A 23877-nucleotide genomic window follows, 5' to 3' on the forward strand; every position below is an offset into this window, starting at 1 on the left:
CGATAATTTTAAAGATCTGGATCCTAAATTAGTTGTAAAGAAGTGACAATTTAACATACGCACTATTTTCCCTCTGGAGTCCATCCAGCTCTGGCAATATATTCAACTCCTTCAAACAGAATCTCAAAAGGTTGAATTAGTTCTTTATCTATGACATCTATAATCTATTAAAAAAGAAAAAAAGAAATCTTGTTATAGTAGATTGATATAAATAATTAGCTCACTAGTCTACTTAAATCATCCCCTTTAATAGCAGAGTACTTATTCAGACTCAGGTATTTTAAAACAAAGTATACAGTAACCAGTTGTAAGTTGTGGGTTATCTGTACTGGTGCCTTTCATGCCTATGAAAGTTCTAACCACAAGAATTAGTTAGTCTTGGCTGGAGGTGTGGCTTAAATAGAGTACTTGACTAGTAAGCACAAGGCTCTGAGTTCAAACCCCAGTGCCACCAAAACAACAAAAACATCCACGTAAAAATTAGCATAGCCCAAAAGTCTTTTTCTTGAATTCATACTAATAGAACTGTTTCAATCACTTTAAATTCTAGTATCTAGGAAAAATAATAGTCCTTAGTTCTGTATATTTTAGCCTAAAATATATTTGTGAAATATATGAAAGAGATGGCCCTGGGCAAGCAAACTTTTTTCCTATAAAGGTCTAGCAAGCACAGTTTTAAAAATAAGTAATTTTTGTTATTTATTTTTAAAATAATCTGAATAGACATTCCTCCAAAGAAGATATGTAAATGGTTAATAAACACAGAAAAAAAAGTGCTCAACATCATTAACCATGAGTGAAATGTAAATCAAAACTACAATGAAGCCAAATGCTGGTAATCTAATCTAATGCTGGTAATGTAATCTAAGATACTCAGAAGGCAGAGATCAGGTTAGTGGTTTGAAGCCAGTGTGGAGAAATAGTTTGAGAGACCCTATCTCAAAAAAAACCAACACAAAAACAGGGTTGCAAGAGTAGCTCAACTGGCAGAGTACCTGCCTAGCAAGTATGAGACCCTCAGTTCAAACCCAGTGCTGTCAAAAAAAAAAAAAGAAAAAAAATCACAATGAGATATCACTTCAAACCTACCAGGACAGTGATAATAAACAAGATGGACAATAACAAGTGTTAGTGATGATGTGAAGGAACTGGAAACCTCATGTTCTGTTAGTGGGAACATAAAATAGTGCAGTTATTTTTGAAAACAAAGAAGATTAAACATAGAGTTATTGTGATCCAACAATTTCATTCCTAGATATCTAGAGAAATGAAGCTAACATTAAAAAAGTAAATTAGTCCAAATATTCATTATCTATCAACTGAAGAATGGATGAATAAACTGTGGTAATCCCCACAATGAAATATTATTTATCAATAAAAAGAATTGAAGTACTTGGGCTGAGGCTGTAGATCAATGGCAGAACAGCAGTATGCTTGAAGCCCTGGATTTGAGCTCCATACAAAAACACACATACAAAAACATTCTAACAACCACCAAAAAAAGAAAAGAAAAAAGAAATGATGTATTTATTTGGGGTGCAAATGGATGGACTCTGAAAACATTAACCTAAGTGAAAGAAATCAGACTACATATTGTATAATTTCACTTATATGGAATGTTCCAAGTGGATAAATCTTTAGTGGTTGATTAGTGGGGGATGATATCTAAGATTTCTTTTTCTTTTTTTTGCATTACTGGGGGTTGAACTCAGGTCCTCACACTTGCTAGGCAGGAACTCTACCACTTGAGCCACTTTGCTAGCTTGTAAAATTATTCTTAAGATTCTTCTAGCAAGATACCAGTGGCTCACACACCTGTAATTCTAGTTACTTGGAAGGCTGAGATTTGGAGGATTGTGTTTCAAGTCCAGCCCAGGCACACAGTTTGAGAGACTCATCTCCAAAATAACCAGAGTAAAATGGACTGAAGGTGAGGTTCAAGTGGTAGAGTGCCTGCTTTGCAAGAACAAAGTCATGAGTTCAAACCCCAGTCCCACCAGAAAAAAGAAAAAAGATTTTTCCCTACTCTATCCCTAAGGGTTCTGTTTGAAGTGATGACAATGTTCTAAAATAGTCTCTGCTTGCCCAACTCTGTGAATACACTAAAAGCCACTGAATTTTAAACTTTAAATGAGTGAAATGTATGTGAATTATGTCTCAGCAAAGCTATGTTAAAAAAAAAAGTCTAGAAGAGAAATTTGCTTTTTAGGTAATATTGTGAACATATCTCTTATAAGCATTTAACTATCCAAATGGAAATCAGCAGTACAAGAGGATTGCAGGATATTTAATTCACCATAGACACATACCCTACGTGCCCAACCACAGAAGGTAAATTACTATGTTGATCAAAGAATTAAGAAAGGTAAAGAAGAAAAACTGTTGGAAAGGAGTATTACACATACACATCCCTACACTCTTATCTTGGTACCAGCAGAAAGTTTTGAAAGTAGAAAATTACTTCAACCCAAAAATCATGACTCCCTGATATCTCAGCAAATTAAACAAGCCAAAAAAAAAAAAAAAAGTGTATCAAAGACCTTACCAGACTATTAGACTAGACAAAGCACACAGAAAGTCAACTTAACATTTTATACTTACTCTGCCTTTAGCATCAATTATGATTTCTGACATCTTAAACGTGACTTTTGGATTTGCTGTTCCTTTAAAAAACAGACATAAATGAATAGCAATACACATCCAAAGTTACTCAAACTAATTTTGCCAGATCAATGCTCTTCATAATTTACTTAAGTTAGGAATACTGTAGATAGTCAGGGCTTTATTGCTTAAGAATCTCAGAAGCCCATCTCAAATTCATACTTTTTTTTATGAGTATCAAAAAAATGAAAAATAGAAAGGCTAAAACTCATGAACAGTCAGTATGAAATAAGGGAAAAACCATTTTTACTATTGAAATGCTATAAGTAGCAAAACAAAAAAATGTATACTTTATTAAGAACAAAATCGTAGAGAGCCTGTCTAGCAAGGTTGAGACCAAGTTCAAACCCCAGTACCACCAAAAAACCAACCAAACAAACAAAAAAAACCCAAATAGAACAAAATCACTTAAAAAAATCTTAATTTAGTAGGTAAAGATATCTTCTTATTCATTTCTTGAAGTAACCAATTTTGTGGACATCCCGCTTTTGAAAATACTTCAACAGGATCAGCCTTAATTCAAAATCTATTTTAGAGACATCTGTTGAACAAACAATCCTTATTAAGACTGTAATGACCAATGTTGACTATTCCCTTGAATGACTGCAGAAAGAATCATATTTGGAAGAGGGAAATGGATGACTATAGATGCTATAGATGTGACTATAGATGTGGAATACAATACCTGTTTTAGGATAACGGAATGAATCTGCCCTCCTCGTTTCCAACATCGGGGATGTAACATGAATAATTTCCACCTCGGATTCATCATTTTCTTCATATAGAATTCTGAGAATTTTACTGCCATTAGGCGCTTGAAAGGAATTTAGATATTGAAAATTTAGAAAAATTATTCCAGCAAGTAATCACAATTGACTAGTCCCACTAAAATTAGTTTTCTTATAGTGAAAATCAATATATGTATAAAATATGCTGCCATTTATTTATTTAGCAGAGCTAGAGATTGGACTCAGATTCTTGAGCATACTAGGTTAGTGCTCCACCACTGAGATACCCTCCCAGCCTGTACAGCCTTTTATGAAAATATCACTAGTCTTTGCAGCAGCAATGTGACTGCTAAATCACTTTTTAAAGGTTACTCCTTTTGGAGTGGAGAAAACTGATGATAATGTGTATACGTACTTTTTAAACAGGGGAAAGCACTTTTGAAGACTTTGTCCTTGCATACCTTAAAATGCATTTTGTTGAAAAAGAAATTACTTAATTAATTTTATAGTATTTCCTATAAAATGCTATTTAAGTAGAGTGGAGTGATTTGAATGGTTTCTATACGTCAACATCTTGTTCTGACAAATACAATTATGGCAAAACATTTTACGTCTTAAAATAAAATGCCCAAATATAAGATATGGATTAAAAACAAATATTTTTCATGGTCCCTTACAGAAGTGTTCAGACCACTGGCTGTAAACCAACAGTAGATCATAAAAATGTATTAATGGGCCATAATCAGCATTAACAAATACAGCAGGAAGAGCAGCAGCATTAGAGTACAGTTACACATAGGAAAAGTAGTGTGTCACAAAATTTGTCTTCACAGTATAGGATAACATATTCAGCCATGATTATAAGCAAATTTCTAAGTGGATTATGATAAAAAAGTCTCCAAGAAACTGCATTAGGTTTCTCAGGCAGGGAAGTACCTGTGAATTTACCTCGAATTAGAGGAAATCTGTTCTTTTTATTCCTATTTGTTCATACCCTGATTTGGTTATCTGTTCATGTAAACGCTATAGCCAATGATGTATTTTTTAACAGGAACTTATTAAGGTGTGGTGTTTTGCCAGAGTGTTATCAGAGTTACCAAGACCAGCTCTGTAGTTGAAAAACTGGCAAACAGAATTGAAAGCCTGAGGTACTAAAGTACAATGTAACTGTTATTACTAGAATTCATTATGGTGTGGTATAACCTGTAAGTAACTACTAGTAGGATCCAATCTTCATCACTTTAGAAGCTATTATCCAAGCTTTAGAATCTGTGTACTTAAACAATTCACAATTGAACCTTTTAATACTTTAATTAACCTATAATATATTATTTTGAATTTCCTTACTTGTTTCAGCTTCTGGACACCACCAATAGCCAGAATATCTATCGAATTCTTCTTGAAGAACAAAGGTAGCAACTCCAGCTGATCTGGGATCCTCTTCTATGTTGGCTAGCTCTAAACAAACATAAAAAACAAAATAATTCAGTTTATTTAGAAAGGTCTGAGCCCCATCATTTACCTACCATACGACTTTGGATAAATCACAAACCTCACTTCACTATAGTATTTGTAAATGGATGGATGTAAGCGCTGACCTTGTAAGGTTGCTACAAGGATTCGTTAATTCACTTAAAGCACTTAGAACAAAGCTCCATAAATAATAATAATTATTTTTTCATTTACCTAGAGTCACAGAAAAAAGAATAGTCTTGTAACTCTCCTATACAGACAAGCACTTTAGACTATTTCTTCTTCCATTTTTTTTTTAAACTCAGGGCCTCATGCTTGCTATGCAGGCACTCTACCACTTGAGCCACTTCACTAGCTCCATTTCTCCTTCCTTCCATTTAACCATAGCAGCCCAGTTTTTATGTTTTACACTTAGGTTTCCAGCAAATACTTTGCTGGGAAAAAAAAAATACTGGGAATGGGGTTGTAGTTCAGTGGTAGAGCTTGATGTTCAATTTCCAACATCAAACAAATCAAACAAATGAATAAATAAACGAATAAATAAACAAATCACAAAGCCATAATTACACAAGATTTCACATCACAGGGAAATGTCTCTAGTATATACACTGCATGTGGCTTCTTTTTGAGACTCTCTAATGTTATCCCGTGTCAGTACTTCATTCCTTTTTTTGTTGTTTAAATTTTTCTTTTTTTTGCAGTGCTGGGAATTGAACCAAGGGACTTGGGCATGCTGGGCAAGCATTCTATCACTTACTTCAGCCCTTGGATTTTTGAGACAGAGTCTCAATATATAGCCTAGGCTGGCTTTAAACTGGTGATTCTTCTGTCTCGGCCTCCCAGTGCTGGGATTATAGGTCTAAGCATGGGCTGGCCTTAAACTCATGATCCTTGTGCCAACATGCCCGGCTTTTGTGTTTTTACTTTTATTTATTTTTTTTGTCTTTCTTTTAAATTTATCTCATTTTATTATTATTATTATTGTACTGGGAATACAATGTGACATTTACAAAAGTTCTTACAACATATCATAGCTGAATTCACTCTCTCCATCATTCTTCTCTATTTCCCCATCCACGGAATAGTTTCAACAGTTCTCATTTTTCCACTTACGTACATGTATATATATATAGTATTTCCACCATATTCATCCTCCTACATTGCTTTCGTTTTTTGAGATAGAGTGTCATACAGGCTCAAAACTCACTATAGCCCAGGCTGGCCTTGAGTTTGTGATCCTGCTGCCCAGCAATATAGCCCAGGCTGGCTTTCAACTCACAGTCCACCTGTCTAACCCTCTTCAGATGAATGACTACTGGTTTGTGCCACCACAGACTGTTTATTGTTAAGTAATGTTCCATTAATGGCACGGTTCTTTTATCCACTTGCATGTTAATGACATTGGGTTGCTTCTAGATTTGGGCTATTATGAATAAAGATGACATGAACAATTTTGCATAAGAATTTTTGTGGATATGTGCTTTTGTTTCTTTTGTGTAAATACCTAAGTAGAATGGCTGAGTAGTGTGATACATCTATGTGTTTAACTTCACAAGAAACTACCAAATATTTTTCTAAAGTATTTGTATTATTTTATGCTTTTACCAGCAATGTATGAAAGTTCCTCTTCAATATTTAGTGTTCTCAGTCTTTTCACTTGTGTTAGTCTAGTAGATGTGTAGTGATATCTTATTATTATGCCAAATTTTTTTTTAAGGCAGGGTCTTGCTATGTTACCTAAACTAGTCTAGAATCCTCCTACTTGAACCTTCTGAATGCTGGGACTATAGGTGTATGCCACTGGGCCCAGCTTAGGCAAGTTTTAACTTATTTTTGTTTATCTGTATTTTCTATATTGTATGACATGAATGTGCAGCACAAACCAATACTCCCTTATCCAAAATTTAAGCCCAAAAGTATTTGGAATTCAGAGTTTTAGAGCTTTTTCTTATGTTGTGCATCTGCATATTGTATAACATCTCCAGCAGGGCAACCAAATAAGCTGTAATCAAATACTGCACTTCTGCTGCAAGCTCATGAGGAGGCACACTAAGCAGGGTTAAGACTATAAATACCCTCAGGTCAGTTTAGGTCATTTTTTGCTGCCAAATGAGTTTTAGAACCAAGTTAATGAAAATTAAGCTTGGTTTTCGGAGCTTTTTGAATTTTGGAATTAATAATAGAGTCAAAACCAGTGCTCAGTTTTCTTGGATCTTTCAACTACCCCAAAATTATACCCCAGCTCTATTTAATACCTTGTTCTCCTTTAGATATGAGGATAGGTACCATTCAGTTTTATCTCCCTATCACTTATTATTGTTAACTTCAATAAATGGTATCATCCTGTCCCTCCAATAAGAGAAGTCACTGGGGAACAGAAGCTAGTATTTTATTAATTTTAAATTCCTCTAGTATATTAATCAGAGAATAAACACACACACATCTTGACCAACTAAACTTCCCTCTCCCTTTTTTTTTTCTGGTGCTGGGGCTGAAACCTAGGGCCTTGCACATGCTAGGCAACATTCTACCAGAGTGTAACATATCCTCAGCCCTTGTGATTTTGAGACAAGGTCTCTCTATGTAGCCTAAGATGGCTTTGAACTTGATATCCTCCTGCCTCTGCCTCTGGTGAACCACTGGTTAAACTCACTTTCTAAAGTGGACTTTTATTTAAAACCTATTGTCAATAAGTAGGCTGCATTGATGCTGCACTCTCCCTCCCTCCCTTTCTCCCTCCCATCTATCTAAACACTTTCATAGCACTTACTATGTTTTAGGCACTGTTTTAAACACTTAACAAATATTAACTCCTAACAATCCTATGTTGATATATAATTAACATTTTTATAGTTATAGATACTAAGAGGTTAAGTTAAATAATTTGACAAGGTCACAGAGTCAATATATGTTAGATCTGGGACTTAAACTCAGATGGTCTGGTTCTTAACTACCTACACTAATCCTAAAAATAATAAATATGCACATACCTACATGCATAGTAAAGAATAAAAACACAACTGTAACACCCTGCAGGATTCCAGTGCTTTCAACTTTAAATTCTGCCAATCTTCATAAATTCTGTGTGGAAAGCAATTTTACAAAAAAAAAGACCAAAAATGCCTTTATTCTGACAGTTATGTCAGAGTTATGCAGTCCCAGTCTCAAATATAGTAACTGGTTCATAGTAAGTATTCAATGTTTGCTGAAAGCATGAAAAAAATGGCTAGAATTTTCAACACAGATTTACTAACTAACCTAATGTTTCTGTTGCCATTGGTAGCTGTTCCAATTTCCTGATTTCAAAAGGAGACCCATTTAAATACCAAAATCTGTACTTTTTTGGTCAGGGGAGTACTAGGGTTTGATGAACTCAAGGCCTCATGCTTGCTAGGCAGGAGTACTACCACATGAGCCATTCGGTCAAACCGTTTTATGTTGGTGATTTTTGAGATAGGGTCTCATTTTATGCTTGGGTCAGCCTGGACTGTGATTTGTGTTGCTGGGATGACAGGTGCATACTACCATGCCCAGTCATTGGTTGAGATGTAGTCTCTTCAAACTTTTTGCCTAAACTGGCCTTGAATCTCCTGAGCTTAACCTCCCAAGTACCTAGAGTTATAGGCTTTAGCCACTGCACTGGCCTAAAACCTATACTTCTTAAGATTTTTTCCTACTTCATTCCTTTTTGATTTATCCTTTCCCCTAGCATTGTATCATATTAACTTTGGTAATGGGTCTCTAGTCTCGTATTTCTCAAATATGACTTCCACAAAGTAGCCAGAACAATTTACGTATAGTATGACTATAAACACATGCAAAACATTTTTCAGCTGACCATCCCTCAATGTGATAAAGTCCATAACCACTTATACAGCCAACCCTTGCCTGGCCCTCCCTGATTCATACCTTATGCTCTCAAACAGCTTCTAAACTTCCCACATAGACCACAACACCTTTTGCTTCAAGACCTTTTTCACGAAGTCTTCTCCTTGCCTGTAGTACACTGGCTAATATATAGAAGACATTATTTAAGTTCGGTTTAGGTACACCTTTTCTGGGAAGAATTCCCTGACTACTGTCTCTGATTGCTACTCACAACATAACATTTGACTCTTACTCCATTTATTGTTACTTGTTTATGCTGATTTCTTGAGGGCCACGACTTTGTCTTACTCAATTCTGTTTCCTTAGTACAATTGTCCTTTACTATCTGCAAAGGGTTGGTTCCAGGATCTTAGGTGCATCCACAAATTCTCAAGCTCCTTCCATAAAATGGATGGCATTTGCACATATCCTATGCGCATCCTCATGTATACTTTAAACATCTCTAGATCTTAAAATACCTTGTACAAATGTAAATGCTAAATAAACAATGGTTCTACTGTATTGTTTCTTTTGACAAGGAATAAAAGGTCTGTACATGTTCAATTCAAATACAGCTCTCAGAGGCCTAACAGCATATAGTACATGAGTGAGATGTGAGGCAAACTGGTCAAACAAGTGCTAGGAAGAGACTGAGGAGCTAAGAAATGGCAGAGGCTAAGGCAAAGTACTTCTACCATCATTTCATTCCTGTGGATTTAGCACAGTGCTCAAAGTGAAGCAAATTCAAGTTTTGGTCTTTGGAACTTTCTAGAAATTTTTTGTTTTGAGCCAGGTCTGCCTATGCAGACTAGGCTGGATTCAAACTCAAGAGCACCCTGTCTTAGTCTCCTTGAGTGCTGGGATTAAAGGTCTGTGCCACCATGCCTGGCTACTTTCTGGAATTTTTTCTGCAAATTTTAAGACACAGTTGGCTAAGTCCTTAGATGGATGAAGAACCATGGATTCAAAGGGGTGACTGTACTTGCCACATTGCTAGGCACACCAGAACTTAACACATTTTTTGCTGATTGATGAAATAATTAGGAGAGATTTCTTGACTCTTAATTCAGTGCTCTTTCTATCAATGCCAATTGTTCAGGTAAAGGCTTCAAAGGCACTGATGATCCTTACGATGAGAAAGTGTTTGCTCTTAATGTACTATTGCACACTAAAATAATTTAGCTCAATTCAACCTCGGCCAGCAGTTTCTTGATCCACTATGGCAAATAGTGATTTCTTTGTAAGTCACTATTTCTTCTATTTCCAATTTTTTAGATTTCCAAACTAGGAATTAAAAACTCAAAAGCAGAATCTATGTCATTTTGTTCTCTTACCTAAAATATATTTGTTAATGCTCTTTGTCAGAGATTATTAACAGTTACTAATGGTCAATGATGATGATTAAGAAAGATAACCAGTAAATTGGCTTTGTGAACAGCAGATTAAGTAAAGTTGGACAAGTGAATTTTGAGTTACTGTCTTTCACTGTGGAATTTAATCTTAAACTCTATTTTACATGTTCAAAGAAAAAGTATTACACTATTTCTCATCTTTTTTTTGATTTATTCATTTATTCATATGTGTGTTTCTCATCTTTTGTTTGTACAAAATCTTTACTTTTTTCTTTCACATGCACTTGTGTGTGCATGTTTTCTTTGAGATGGGGTCTTGCTATATAGTCCAGGATGGCCTCAAACTCAAGATCTTCCTTGTCTTCATTTCCCAAGTGCTGGATTATAGGTGTGCCCCACCAGGTCTGGCTCATTTGTATGAAACTTTTAGAGAAAAATACCCACATCTTTTCAGTGCTCTGAGTAATGCTTAATATTACTAAAGCAACTTCAATAAGATTTGAGTAAGCATTTCCACAACTTACAGGGTTCTATAAAATTCTGTTTTTGCTATTACGACAATAATAACTAAGCAGACTCTCTAAAACAGGAAGATAATTTTTCAGAGTTTCTCACAGTGTATAACTGGCTTTTTGTTTGTTTCCATAAACTAAGACTAATTTTTCTTTTTTAAAACTTTATGTTAGTGAGAACAGTTTTGAGAAAATTGTGAGGGACTTATTAGGCTAAAAGAAAAATCATGTCAGAGGGCATTTGTGGTGCTATTCGAAAATGAATTAAAACAAGGTAGTAATATGCAGGGGGTACATACCACTTATCCTTTGTACTTTTCCATATTTAAAAAAATTTAAAGACCTGAATTTAAAATACAAAGATCATCCAGCTTGCTTCAGTTTCAAAATGGAAGCAAGATCAACTCAACTTTACTAGAACTTTTCAGTAAAGTAGATCTAAAGAACTGTGTCTTACCATTGTGCACATAGGTGAGCCTCCTTTCCTCTCTGGTTGCTATGTTGGATATCCAAATATCATTGCTGTGTATAAAAGCAATCCAATCTGGATCAGCAGGGCATAATTTTGGATCCATTCGTATGTTGGGACAACTGGTTTCCACTAAATTGGGCCGTAAAGGTTGTTGCTAGAAAAGTAAACACTTTAAGGTAGGTATCAGACTGATACATACACATTTGTTTGCTAGCATTCTTCTTGTAAGATCAGTGATATTTCTAGGTAAAATGTCAATGATGGCAATTGCTCTTCAAAAAAACATAAGTTGTAACTTCCTCTCTCCCTCCCTCCCTCCCTTCTTTTTTTTTTGATAGTACTGGAGTTTGAACTCAAGGCTTCACACTTGAGGCCCTACCACTTGAGCTATACTTCTAACCCTTTATTTGGTTTAACTAATTTTCAGAAAGGGTCTTTTATTGTTTTGGGTTTTTTTTGCAGTACTGGAGCTTGAACTCAGGATCTACACCTGTAGCCACTCCACCAACCCTTGTTTTTAAATGGGTTTTTTTGAGATAGGGTCTCTTGAAGTATTTGCCTGAGCTGGCTTCAAACCCTGATCCTCCTGCTGAGACCCCAGCAGATAGGGTCTTTTGCTGGGGGCTGGCCTCAAACTGTGATCCTACAACTCCCAGGTTGCTGGGATTACATATGTATACTACCACATTCAGCTTGATTTGGATGCGTTCTCACCAACTTTTTGCCTGGGCTGGCCTTGAACCACAATCCTCCAGATCTCTGCCTCCCAAGTAGCTGGGATTATAGGAATGGGCAACCATGTCACATGGTCACAGCAAGAGTTCTGAGCATTTGAAAACTATGTTAATGTCCTTTGAAAAACTATTAACTCTTGATATTGGAAATTAATATTATATTTCTTATTTTCATTACAACTAAATTCCTTATTTGGTAAGTAAACTGAAACTTTTGTTTTATTTGTTAATTACCTCTCTAATTTGGATGCAAATAACCTTAAAACAAGGCAGCATTTTAAAGTGTACAGTGGACCCCAAAACAAGCAGTAACTCCAACTTACAGTAAATCCTTCTGGCCCTCCATCTTTTACATGGTAAATTCCACTACCAGCTTGAAACAGAAATGTTCCACTTCCTTGGTGATAATCATAAGAAGCAATTCCAACTGTTCCAATGCGTTTTCTTTCTCTTAGTAGTTCTTCTTCTCGAGAATACATTCCATAGTCCAGTGTTGCCTAAGACAAAAAGAAAGTCACCTGCCCAGTCTTCTAAAAATGAGCCTTTGCTTTTAGCATGGAAATCTAGCACTTTCAATATTATTAAGTATGTTTTGAAAGAACTCAAATTTGCCATCAACCTTAAGCAGAATAATTTTAAGTAGTCTAACTGAGGGCTGGCAGAATGGCTCAAGTGGTAGAGTGCCTGTCCAGCAAGCATGAGGCCCTGAGTTCAAGCTGTAGTGCCACCAAAAATAGAAAGAAAGAAGGAAGGAAGGAAGGAGAGAGAAGAAAGGAAAGAGAAAAAGGGAGGGAGGGAGGGAGGGAAGGAAGGAAGGAAGGAAGATGTCTGCTGAAAGATTTCCTAGGAAAGGGTAATTTAGTAATTATTGCATACATTACCTAACCAGAATAAAGTCCCATCATCTTAGCATTCAAGGTTTTCTACAACCTAATTGTAATTTAGTAGTTCTACATGCAGTTATACAGCAGATTTTTTTTCCTCAGTGTTACCTCTAGGTAAGCAAAGAGGACAGACTGTGTATGTGTGGGGGGAGAGGAGGGTGGATAATGGGGATCACACGTGGGTTCTTGTATGTGATAGTCAAGTACTCAAATACTGAGCTATATCCCCAGACTTTTAAGTATGTGCTTTGAATTCAAGTTTTGGCTCCTCATTGGAAGTCTGACTTTGGGGAAGTAGCTAAATTTCTTTAAAAATAACATTCCTCATTTTCAAAATAGTAATAAATCATCTATATCAACACTCTGTGAAGATTTAGAGTATGTAGCACCATGAATGGTCCAGAGCAAGCTCTCAACTGTCAGCTGTTATTAGTACCTTTCCATCTACTGGTGACATCACTGACTTAAAACCCAATGTGTTTTAGCATGTACAGGCTCTGGATTTAATCCTCAGCACCAAAAAGAAAAACCCAAAAACCAAAAAACAAAATGAAACAAAACAAAAACAATCAAGAAATCCAATGTGTAATTTTCTGCCTTCTGTTCTTTTGTCTGTTTTACTCCATGCCCTCCCCATACTGTTGCCATCCCCAGGCTTCCTTGCTTCCTTTCTTCCTTCCTCCCTTCCTTCCTCCATCCCCCTCTCCCTCCCTCCTTCCCTCCTTCAAAATTTGTATAAGTGTTACTGTCTTTTTTACTTATTTGGCTATAATACTGTTTTTCAATTTCTCAGTGTATTTCCTAACTAGGAGAAAAAGTAACTTGAAAGCAGAATCTGTGTCATTTTATTCTGATATATACCCATAATATATCTATTACAATCTCTGTCAAATATATTTGTAATTAATTGTAACTAAGTTAATAGTGAGGGGCTTTCCCAAGATAGAAATATTATTTGATATATGTGTAAAATTTTAAAAGGAAAATAAAGAAGAAAACAAACCCTGGCTAGTGATGTAGGTAGAGTACTTGCCTAGTATATGTAAGACCCTGGGTTCAATCCTCAGCACTGGGGAAGAAAAATAAAAAAAGCAAGGCTAGGGGCATGGCTGAAGTGCTAGAGTGCTTGCCTAGCAGGCACAGCATCCTGAGTTCAACCCCCCCCCAGTACAGTCAAGGAAAAAAAAAAAAAGATGAAGAAAACAAACCTCATAAGTGTTGCACTAAAAAAATTATAGCCAGGTGCTGGTGGCTAACAACTGTAATATAATTAGCCAGCCTGGGCAAATAGTTTGCAAGACTCTATCTTGAAAAACCCCATCACAAAAAAGGGTCTGGCAGAGTGGCTCAAGGGTAGAGAACCTGCCTAGCAAGTGTGAGGCTTAGAGTTCCAACCCCAGTACAAAAAAAAAAAAAAAAAAAACCATACACATCTTCTCTAAGAGTTCTACACCCTTTATCAGAATATAATGACAGATACAGTTTCTGATATCATGGATAATATTTAAAAAGGAGTCATTCCAAAATTAAATGACCATACCGAAATGTAAACATCTTTCAATTATGGCAAATATGTGCAATCCTAAAATAACTTCGGGTGATGTTAAACATGAGACAACCTGGGGAGAGAGGTGTAGCTCAGTAGCTCAGTGGTAGAGCACATGCCTAGTATGTGTGAGGCTGTGGGTTCAATCCCCAGGGTCACTGAGAGAGAGAACATCTTATAATTTCACTAAACAACCATCTAGTTGTATGTATTTTTTGTCACTTATTAATGTTCAATTACATACATAAATTCTTGCCTTTATAGGCAGTTTCCCTTTCTGCAGTTTCTGTTACTCATCATCTGAAAACATGAAATGGAAAATGCCAAAGATAAACAATTTCAATTTTAAATTGGGTGTCATTCTGAGTAGTGTGATAAAACTGTGCCGTTCTGCTGTCTCCTACATGGGACATGAATCATCCTTTTGTCTGGCATGTCCATCCCACCATATATGCTACCCATCCATTAGTCAACTAGTAGCCATTGTGGTTATCAGATTGATCATCATGGAATTGTTTTTGTGTTTTTTTTTTCTTTTATCCTTTTTCTTTTATCATTTTTACATTTACTTACATGTATATACATTATTTGTGCTACCTCCCCCTACTTCTTCCCCACTTCTGGGCAGAACCTGTTCTGCACTTTTCTCCTATTTTGTTGAAGAAAAAACATAAAAGGTAATAAGAAAGACATATTGTTTTTGCTAGTTTGAGATAAAGAAAGCTATACAGAGAGATTCCTAGCATTGCTTCCATGCACCTGTGTATTACAACCCACATTAGTTCATCTCTACCAGACCTCTTCACTACTTCCCAGTCCCCTTCCCATAGTGGCCTCTGCCAATTTAAGACTACTTTATTCATTCCTCAACAGGGAACAAATCAACCACATTCAAGTTTTAGGTTTCCTTTCCTTTCCCTATTTCTCCTGTGTGTGTTCTCCCCTTAGTGTATGACCCAAGTCCAATAATATTACTGCATTTGTTTTGGGTCTATAATCCACATATGAGGGAGAACATACAATTTTTGGCCTTCTGAGGCTAGCTAGCTTCACTTAAGATGATGTTCTCCAGTTCCATCCACTTACTTGTGAATGACAAAATTTCATTCTTCTTTGTGACTGAGTAAAATTCCATTGTGTATAAATACCACATTTTCTTGACCCATTCGTTGGTTGTGGGGCATCTTGGCTGTTTCCATAGCATGGCTATTGTAAATAGTGCTGTAATAAACATGGGTGTGCAAGTGCTTTTGTAATAACTTGAGTCGCATTCCTTCAGGTATATCCCCTCATCATGGAATTGTAAAGTATATGTTCAAGTAACCCTTATTTTACTTACTAATGACCCCAAAGTGCAAGAATAGTGATGTGAGCGATTTAGATGTGCCAAATAGAAGCCATAGAGTGCTTCTTTTAAGTGAAAAGGAGAAAGTTCTTAAGGAAAGAAAATGAAATCATATGCTGAGGTTGCTAAAATCTATGGTTAGTTATTATTGTTAATCTCTTACTGTGCTTAATTTATAAATTAAACTTTAACATAGGCATATATGAATAGGAAGAAAACCCAAAATGTATATAGTGCTCAGTACTACCTATGGTTTTAGGCATTCACTGAGGTCCTGGAACGCACACCCCACAGTTAAGGGGGACTTCTGCGTATACAGTTATAGATGATTGGTGTTAGGCTCCAATAGGAAAAGCTAGCGAAATCACTGAACATATACTTTCATCAATTCTTATCTTTTTATTTTTTTTAAATATCTTTTAAGAATTTCACTGAAACCAAATAAATATAATTATGTCTATAATTATGTTTAATTTCTCCTCTCATATTCTCTGTGAAGGTCACCATACTTGGTCCATAGTTAATATGCCTCATGCTTTATTATGAGAACACAAAAAAATTTGAGTTAAGAAGTTAAGTTTCATAAGAGAACTCTGCATTTTTAACTTTATGATCATAAAATATTAAAAGTTTAATATTTGAGAGACTAGCAAGCAAGATGGTTACAAAATCTTGAAAAAGATCAATGTGGAGAACAACATCGACTTTACTATATACTAACAAGTTAAAATGTGATAATGAGAATGAATAATGTATATGACAGAAAATCCAAAACAGAACATTATAAATTAGTAAGAAAAAGCAGGCATGGTAGCACATGCCTAAAACCCTAGCATTTGGGAGGCTAAGGCAGGGAGATCATGAGTTCCAGGCCAGCTTGAAATACATAGCAAGACTATCTCAAAAAATAACAACAGCCAGGTACAGCGGCTCACACCTGTATTCCTAATTACTCAGGAGGCAGAGATCAGGAGGATTGCCATCTGAGAACAGCCTGGGCCAAAGGTTTGAGACTCTATCTCAACCAATAAAAAACTGGGGATGATAGTGCATGCCTGCCATCCCAGGTACACAGGAAGTGTAAATAGGGGACCATGGTCCAGGCTGGCATGAGCATACAAGGGAGACAATATCCAAATATAACAAAAGTGAAAAGGACTGGGGGCAGGCTCAAGTGGTACAGCACCTGCAAAACAAATTCAAGGCAAAAACAGGCAAAAAACCCCATCAACAAAAGGAATTAGTACAAAAAAAAAAGATGGAGAAAAAATGGCACTTTTACAATCAGTGACAACCGATCTAAATTTTAAATCAGTTGGAATTACTGTATAGTCAAAAAGATAAAATTAGATCTACTGTATTAGAAATGGATCAGAGACTGAAGTAGTAAACATGAAACCCACTTCCCCTTCCATCCAAACGGAGCAATTGGGACCAGACTTATCTTCCCACCTGAAACTGAGAAAATGGACAAAATATATGAAATAATGTTTTCAAGACAATGGACTTCAGAAAACAAAGGATAGTGATCCCTGAGAAATGAGGATCAAATGAGGTGAGCCTTATAGCTGTTCTAACTTCCTTGAGAGGTTTTTGTTTGTTTTTCTGTTTTGGCAGTACTGGGGTATGAACTCAGGGCCTTACACTGTACTGTGGCATTTAACCAGTCTTTCCTGGGTAGGATTATGGTGTGAAGGGGATGGCTGTGCTATGATTGTGCTTTTTTATTTAGGAGATGAACTGAAGCATGTTGTAGAGAAAGGTTGAAAAAGGAGGCAGAATGGGGAAATTGCAAAACTTTACTGCTGTGCCAAACCTGCACTGTTTTCTTTCATGGTTTGGTTTAAAATAAATTCTCAGAATACTGAAATCCTTGATCATATGTAATTTCAATAAATACTTTCTGAAGTATTCTCAGTCATTAAAATTATCAATGCCTCTGCCTTCTTCCATTATTATAAATAATTGAAACTTGTTTACTTAAAATCTTTTTTATAAAAGCCACAATTCAATTTCCCATAACCTTTCCTTTTACTTTAGATTTAACATCTCTGATTTTGTTCTGGATACAAGAACTATCTATACAATTTTAGTAAATTTGATAGTACTTTTTTTTGGCAGTACTAGGGTTGTGAATTTAGGAGCTTCCTGCTTACGAGGCAGGTGCTCTACTACTTGAGACACCTCCCCAATGCTACCCCAGCCCTCTTTGCTTTAGTTATTTTTTAGATAGGGTCTTGTGGTGTTTCCCCCGTCTCAACCCCCCGCCATGGGCTGGCCTTGGACCAAGATCCTTTTACCTATGCCTCCCTACACTTCCTGCAAGCTGGGATTATATCATGTGCTATCATGTCTGGCTTGTTTGCTTAGATGGGGGTCTCCCTAACTTTTTACCTGGGCTATTCTTGAATCATGATCCTCCCAATCTCTGCCTCCCAAGTAGTTGGGATTACAAGTATGCACACCATATTTGGCCTGCCTTCAGTGTTTCTAAAGCACAGTCTTACAAGCAGATGGAGGACAGTCAAAGAAAAAAATCACAAAGGAAATCAGAAAATATTTTGAGAAAAAAAGGAAACAAAACCACAATATACTAAACTTAAGACATATGTAGTGAAAGCAGTGCTCAGAGGAAAAATATAAAAGTTTATATTTAAAAAGAGATCTTAATGGGTGTGGTGGTGTATTCTTGTAATCCCAGCATTGGGATTTACTTATTTTATATGTACATATATATTATATACATCATATATATATGATATATAATATATATTACATAGAATATATTACACACATATATATTATACATATACGTAATATATTACATATATAATATATATGTAATTTACTTATTTAATGTCAACATTTTCTTCTCCAAAATTTGAGAATACATTACCACATCACTGGAAAGTTTATGGAAGGGAACGGAAGTTTAAAAAATTGAATTATAGTATATACCTTAGTTTTAGATACTGAGAATTATAATGTGAGAACACTGAAATGCATTAATTCTTTTTGATTCACATCTCCTTCAGATACAAAACTCCAATTAAATTTCCACCTCTAAAGAACTACAGTATTTGAACTGGGATCAGTGGCTCACACCTGTAATCCTAGCTACTAGGGAGGCAGAGATCAGGAGGATCTCAGTTTGAAGCCAGCATGGGCAAATAGTTTGCAAGACCCTATTTGGAAAACACCCAACACAAAATAGGGCTAGCAGAGCGGCTCAAATAATAGAGTGCCTGTCTAGCAAGTGTGAGGCCCTGAGTTCAAATCCCTACCACAAAAAAAGTAAATTAAAAAAATAATTACAGTATTTGAAAACATACACTAAATCACAGGAATAACAGCAGTCAGTCAGCCTTACCTGAAAAAGATCCAAAAGAGGCTTCCAAGACAGCATTAAGACTGCTGCTCTGTTGATAGTCTTAGGGATTTCAGAATAAAATAGTGTATTTTCTCTGTTTTCACCAGACATGGCTATGAGAAAAAATAATCATTTATTATTTTTTCAAACAGCATTCTTACTACAATCATGGCAGTAAATATGTAATACCCTCCACATATTGCAATATTCTCCACTCCATGGAATCTATGATGATGTTAATATATAGCATACACACATGCCTCATGCCTTAGAAATTTTCTTCAATAAAACCAAAGTTTCACTGGGTATGGTGAGACATGTCTGTAATCCCAGTACTTGGGAGCAGAGGCAGGAGGAATGTGAATTTGAATACAGCCTGAGCTACATAGCAAGATCTTGTCTCAAAAAACAAAACAAAACAAAAAACCAACCAACCAACCAACCAGATAAAAAAAACCATAATCTCCCTCCCCTCCCTCAAGGTTTCACTTTAATATTCAGAACTTAGTTCTTCTCAAAACACAGAAGTATATAAAACAATGTAAATGTTATTTTCAGAATTTTTTGAAAATTTTTAGTCCCTTACAAGTAGGCAATAATGAGATTATAGTGTGACTTCAGATTACTGTATTTCTTCTTTTCCTGAGTTACCTAAAGAATTTATTTGGAAACATACATAGATCTAACTGTATTCCACTTTTTCTTCATTATAAAAGTTCTGTGACTGTAAGAATAACACCTTTAGAGTTTCAAGTAAAAGCATACTTATATGAAAACAACAGAGTCTGGTATCTGATATGCTAAAAATCTATGCATTTTTGAGGAAGGGCAAAGGAAAAATGGATCTCAACTAAGTACAGCCAGATCAATTCTGTGAGGTCATGCAATAACCAGATGGAAAGATCACAGCAGTATGGAATGAGCTACACTCAAAATAAGTAATAGATACACACTGTGGTTATGAAGATGTGAACTAAAGAAAAGTTGAACAAAATAAAGTCTTTCTACCATAGGAAGTGTTACAAAGGTATCACTTCCAAAAAGCTAAGGGAGGATGAAAGAAGAAGATAAAACACATGAAAATAACCAGTAATTTTCTTCCAAGTAGAACAGAGCCTCAGCATTTTTTTTTTTTTTTTTTTAATAGTGGTACTGGAGGTTGAACTCAGGGCCTTGTGCTTGCTAGGAAGAAACTCTACCACTTGGGCCACATTCCCAGCCTTTGTTGTGTTATTTTTGCAATAGGGTCCTGCTTTATTCCTGGGCTGGCCTGGACCTGGATTCTCCTATTTGTGCTTCCCCATACAGTTGAGATGACAGGTGTGTGCCAATGTGGCCAGTTATTAGTTAAGATTTGGTCTTGCAAACTTTTTCCTGGGGCTGGGATCTTCCTAAACTTAGCTTCCCAAGTAGCAAGGATTATAGGATTACATATATATATAGGTAAAGGATTTCATCCTTTATTATCTTATTTTTCAAAGCCTTTTTTAGTTTGTGCTGCCTTCTGAAGTAAAAAGTTTGACATCACCTGACATTTATTTAAGTATTGATTTCGTCTTAAATCTATTTTATATATTTTATATATTGTTATAGAACAATTAACACTGTGGTCACCAACCCATTCCATCCATAATGTTACAAAATGTGATTGAATCTTCCTTATGCCTTCTTCTAACAGCCTTTAGCACTCAAATATTACAAAAAAAAAAATTAAAAACTGGTTCTCAAGTTATGCCCAGTGAGAACCCCACAATTGTTTTAGTTGTCCTTTCTACCTGCTTCTAGTTTCACAGTGTCTTCCTTGCTTTCATCCATCCCCAAGACATTCTATGTGCATACATGCCAGTTCTATATGATCTTCTTCCATTGTTTCCTAATAGTATTTACTGGTTCTTGGTGATATAGAACTCTGTTTCAACTAATGTCTAAAATTTTAAAATAATATGTTTAAATGGAGGAAAACTTTAAAATTTGGGCTGATAGAAAAGACTTCAACAAATGAAAATGCATACAATTTTCTTGAAAAGTTCAACATCTTAAACATGTCAACTTTCCCTTAAATGTACCTACAAATACAACATGGTCCTAACATGGTATAAATAGGATGGGGAAGAGAACTACATACACTAATTTTAAGTTCTTATAGAAAATGAGCAAATAAAAGTAGTCACAAAAAGTACAAAAAAAGTGAAAGGGATTAGTGTCATCACACAGTAAAATATACAGAGCTATAATAATATTAATAATTACTACAGCCACAGTATAGGCATTTGATTTGACAGACAGATCAATGGAACAAAACAACATGCGCCCATAGACACAAATATGTATCTAAGGAAACGTGACATACGGTAACAGTGGCATTTCTAATTGTTAGGCAGAAAGATAGAGTATTCGAAATATGTTGCTAAAATAACTGGATAGAGCTGGGGGTACGCTTGGTAGTAGAGTATATGCTTAGCACATGCAAGGTTCTTGGTTCCATCCCCAGAACCACAAAAAAAAAAAGTAACAATTACTGGAAAGCCATCAAAGGAGAACAAAGAGTTTCCCTAGTATAAATTACAAATGATGCAAAGATTGAAGAAAAACTTAATTTGTTAAAAGAGTTAGAAAAAACACTAAAGATTTTAAAAATATAATCTGGGAGTTGGGAAAGTTTTTCTAGACAGGACACAAAATAAACATTTAACTACAACCCACCCCCCCGACATACACACACAAATTTCTGCATACCTCAGGCTTTAAAGGCCAAAGACAAAAACAGAGTATGGTGGTTCGCACATGTAATCACAGCATTTAGAGGATCATGAATTCAAAGCCAGCTTAGGCTACAAATTGAGACCCTGTGTCAAAAACATGAAAAAACAAAACAAAAACACCCCAAAACCTCAGAGAAAGCTGGGCATGATGGAATGTGCTGGTAATCTTGTCTACTCAGGAGGCTGAGGCAAGAGACTGCAAATTCAAGACTCAAAACAAGCGAACAAACAAAACCAATCAAACCATATCAGAGGAAGAAATAACAAGTAAATTCCCTTATCATATAAAACCTTCAAAATGATTAAGAGTCCCAATCTAATTTAAAAAAAGAAAGATTTATAAGTAGATGAGTCACAGAAAAAGAATACAAATAGCTTTTAAGTATGTGACAAGATGCACAACCTCACTCCTAAGAGACCTAAAGTTAAAACTACAACATGAGAATAGAAAAGGTCAAAAAGTTTATATTGGTGCAGGTCTGGAGAAATACGATTCTTTAAGGTAATGCTGATTAATCTTGTAGCTTCTTTGTAGAGGGAATTTAGTAATACTGATCAAAATCTAGAACATATACACCCTTTGTACAAGGAATTCTACTCTGAGGAATAAGAAGTTCTATAAGTATATTGACATCTGTGCAAAATGATCTAACACAGTGATATCTATTGACTCATCTTTCATTAATAACAGATTAGATGTATCACCCTGAGTTTAATCCCCAGCACTACCACCAAAAAAAAAAAAAAAAAAACCCACCACGAGTTAGGAAAATCTAAGTTTTCTAATAAATCCATTATTAGAGACCTGATGAAATTAAATATGGCACAATTGTATTAACAGAATATTCTGTAGTTATTAAAAAAGAATCTACAATTATGATATGGACTTATGCAGAAAATCTCTCTTAAAAACACACATACAATGAATGAATGGGAAGCACTTTGAAGGAGGACAGAAAAACTGTTTTTAAAATTTTAATAAAAAAGTAGCCAGGGCCAGGTGTGGTGGCTCAAGACAGTAATCCTAGCTATTCTTGTGGTAGTGATTCGGAGGCTCATAGTTCAAGGCCAAGGCCAACCTGGGCAAAAAGTTTGCACCATCTCACTTCAGTCAATGAGAGATGGACATGGTGGCACACTGTCATCCAGCTGCATGGAAAGTGTAAACAGGAGGGTCATAGTTCAGGCTAGTTTTGGCAAAAGGTGATACTGTGCCTCAAAAATAACCAAAGCAGTATCTGCCTAGAAGGTGTGAGGCCTGGAGTTCAAATACCAATGCAGCCAAGGAAAAAAAAACCCAAAAGCAAAAAGGGCTGGTAGAGCACCTGGCTAACAAGCACAAGTTCCTGGGTTCAAACCTCAGTACTGCCCCACCCCCCAAAAGAATACCCAGGCATGGTGGTTCAGGGCTGTAATCCCAGCTACTCAGGAAGCAGAGGTAGGAGAATTATGGTTCAATCTAGCCAGAGCAAAAGCCAGACCCCATCAAAAACAAACAGAAGCAGAATTTGTAATTCCAGCTACTTAGTAGGTGGAGACAGGAGGATCTTGGTTCTGGGCCATACAAGGCAAAAAACTTTGAGACCTTATCTCAAAGAATAAGCCAGGTGTGGTAGTACATGCCTGTAACACCAGCATGTGGGAGGCATAGGAAGGAGAACAGAGGTTCAAGGCCTGCCTGGACAAAAAGCACAAGATTATCTCACAAATAACTAAAGCAAAAGAGCTAGAGGTATGACTCAAGGGGTAGAGTGCATACCTAGCAAGCTTGAGGCTCGAGTTCAATCCCCCAGAATGTGAAAAAAAAAAAAAATTGAGAGCAGGGTAGTGCTCTCAATGGTAGTACTATATCCTAGCACTTGGGAGGGAGGCAGGAGGATCTCAAGTTCAAGGCTAAGCCAGGCTACAAAGCAAGATCCCCATCTTAAATAAGCAAATTGGAGGTACAGAAATAACTCAGTAGTACAGCTTGTTCTTAGCATGTATGAAGCCCTGGGTTCAATCCCCAGCAGGAAAAAAAAAAAAAAAAAAAGGTCAATCAGTAGATTAATATATTTGAACAGATCTTAAATCTGGAGTAAATGGACTCAGGAGACTAGTATCACCCTTGGTTTACAAGAATGAAAGCAGCAGAGCAGCAGCTGCTTAGAATTGTTATTCTAATCTGATCA

At 36.0% G+C, this 23877-nt stretch overlaps 1 protein-coding gene across 5 annotated transcripts in view; it reads right to left on the reverse strand.

The window, feature by feature from the left end:
• Dpp8 (dipeptidyl peptidase 8) overlaps positions 1 to 23877 on the reverse strand; it is a 57377-nt gene that overhangs the window by 28295 nt on the left and 5205 nt on the right. For 4 of the 5 annotated variants that reach the window (XM_020172879.2, XM_074066234.1, XM_074066233.1 and 1 more), the window contains exons 3-9: positions 18945 to 19057; positions 12123 to 12296; positions 11051 to 11219; positions 4737 to 4847; positions 3347 to 3475; positions 2602 to 2663; positions 64 to 164 (exon numbers count right to left, since the gene is read on the reverse strand). In XM_020172879.2, the coding sequence (XP_020028468.1) occupies positions 64 to 164; positions 2602 to 2663; positions 3347 to 3475; positions 4737 to 4847; positions 11051 to 11219; positions 12123 to 12296; positions 18945 to 19057 (859 nt within the window). Of the gene's footprint in view, positions 1 to 63; positions 165 to 2601; positions 2664 to 3346; positions 3476 to 4736; positions 4848 to 11050; positions 11220 to 12122; positions 12297 to 15315; positions 15451 to 18944; positions 19058 to 23877 lie in introns of those variants that run through there. The other variant, XM_020172881.2, reaches the window with a different exon arrangement.

This window comes from Castor canadensis, chromosome 2, assembly GCF_047511655.1.
Source record: "Castor canadensis chromosome 2, mCasCan1.hap1v2, whole genome shotgun sequence".
Lineage (NCBI taxonomy): Eukaryota > Metazoa > Chordata > Mammalia > Rodentia > Castoridae > Castor > Castor canadensis.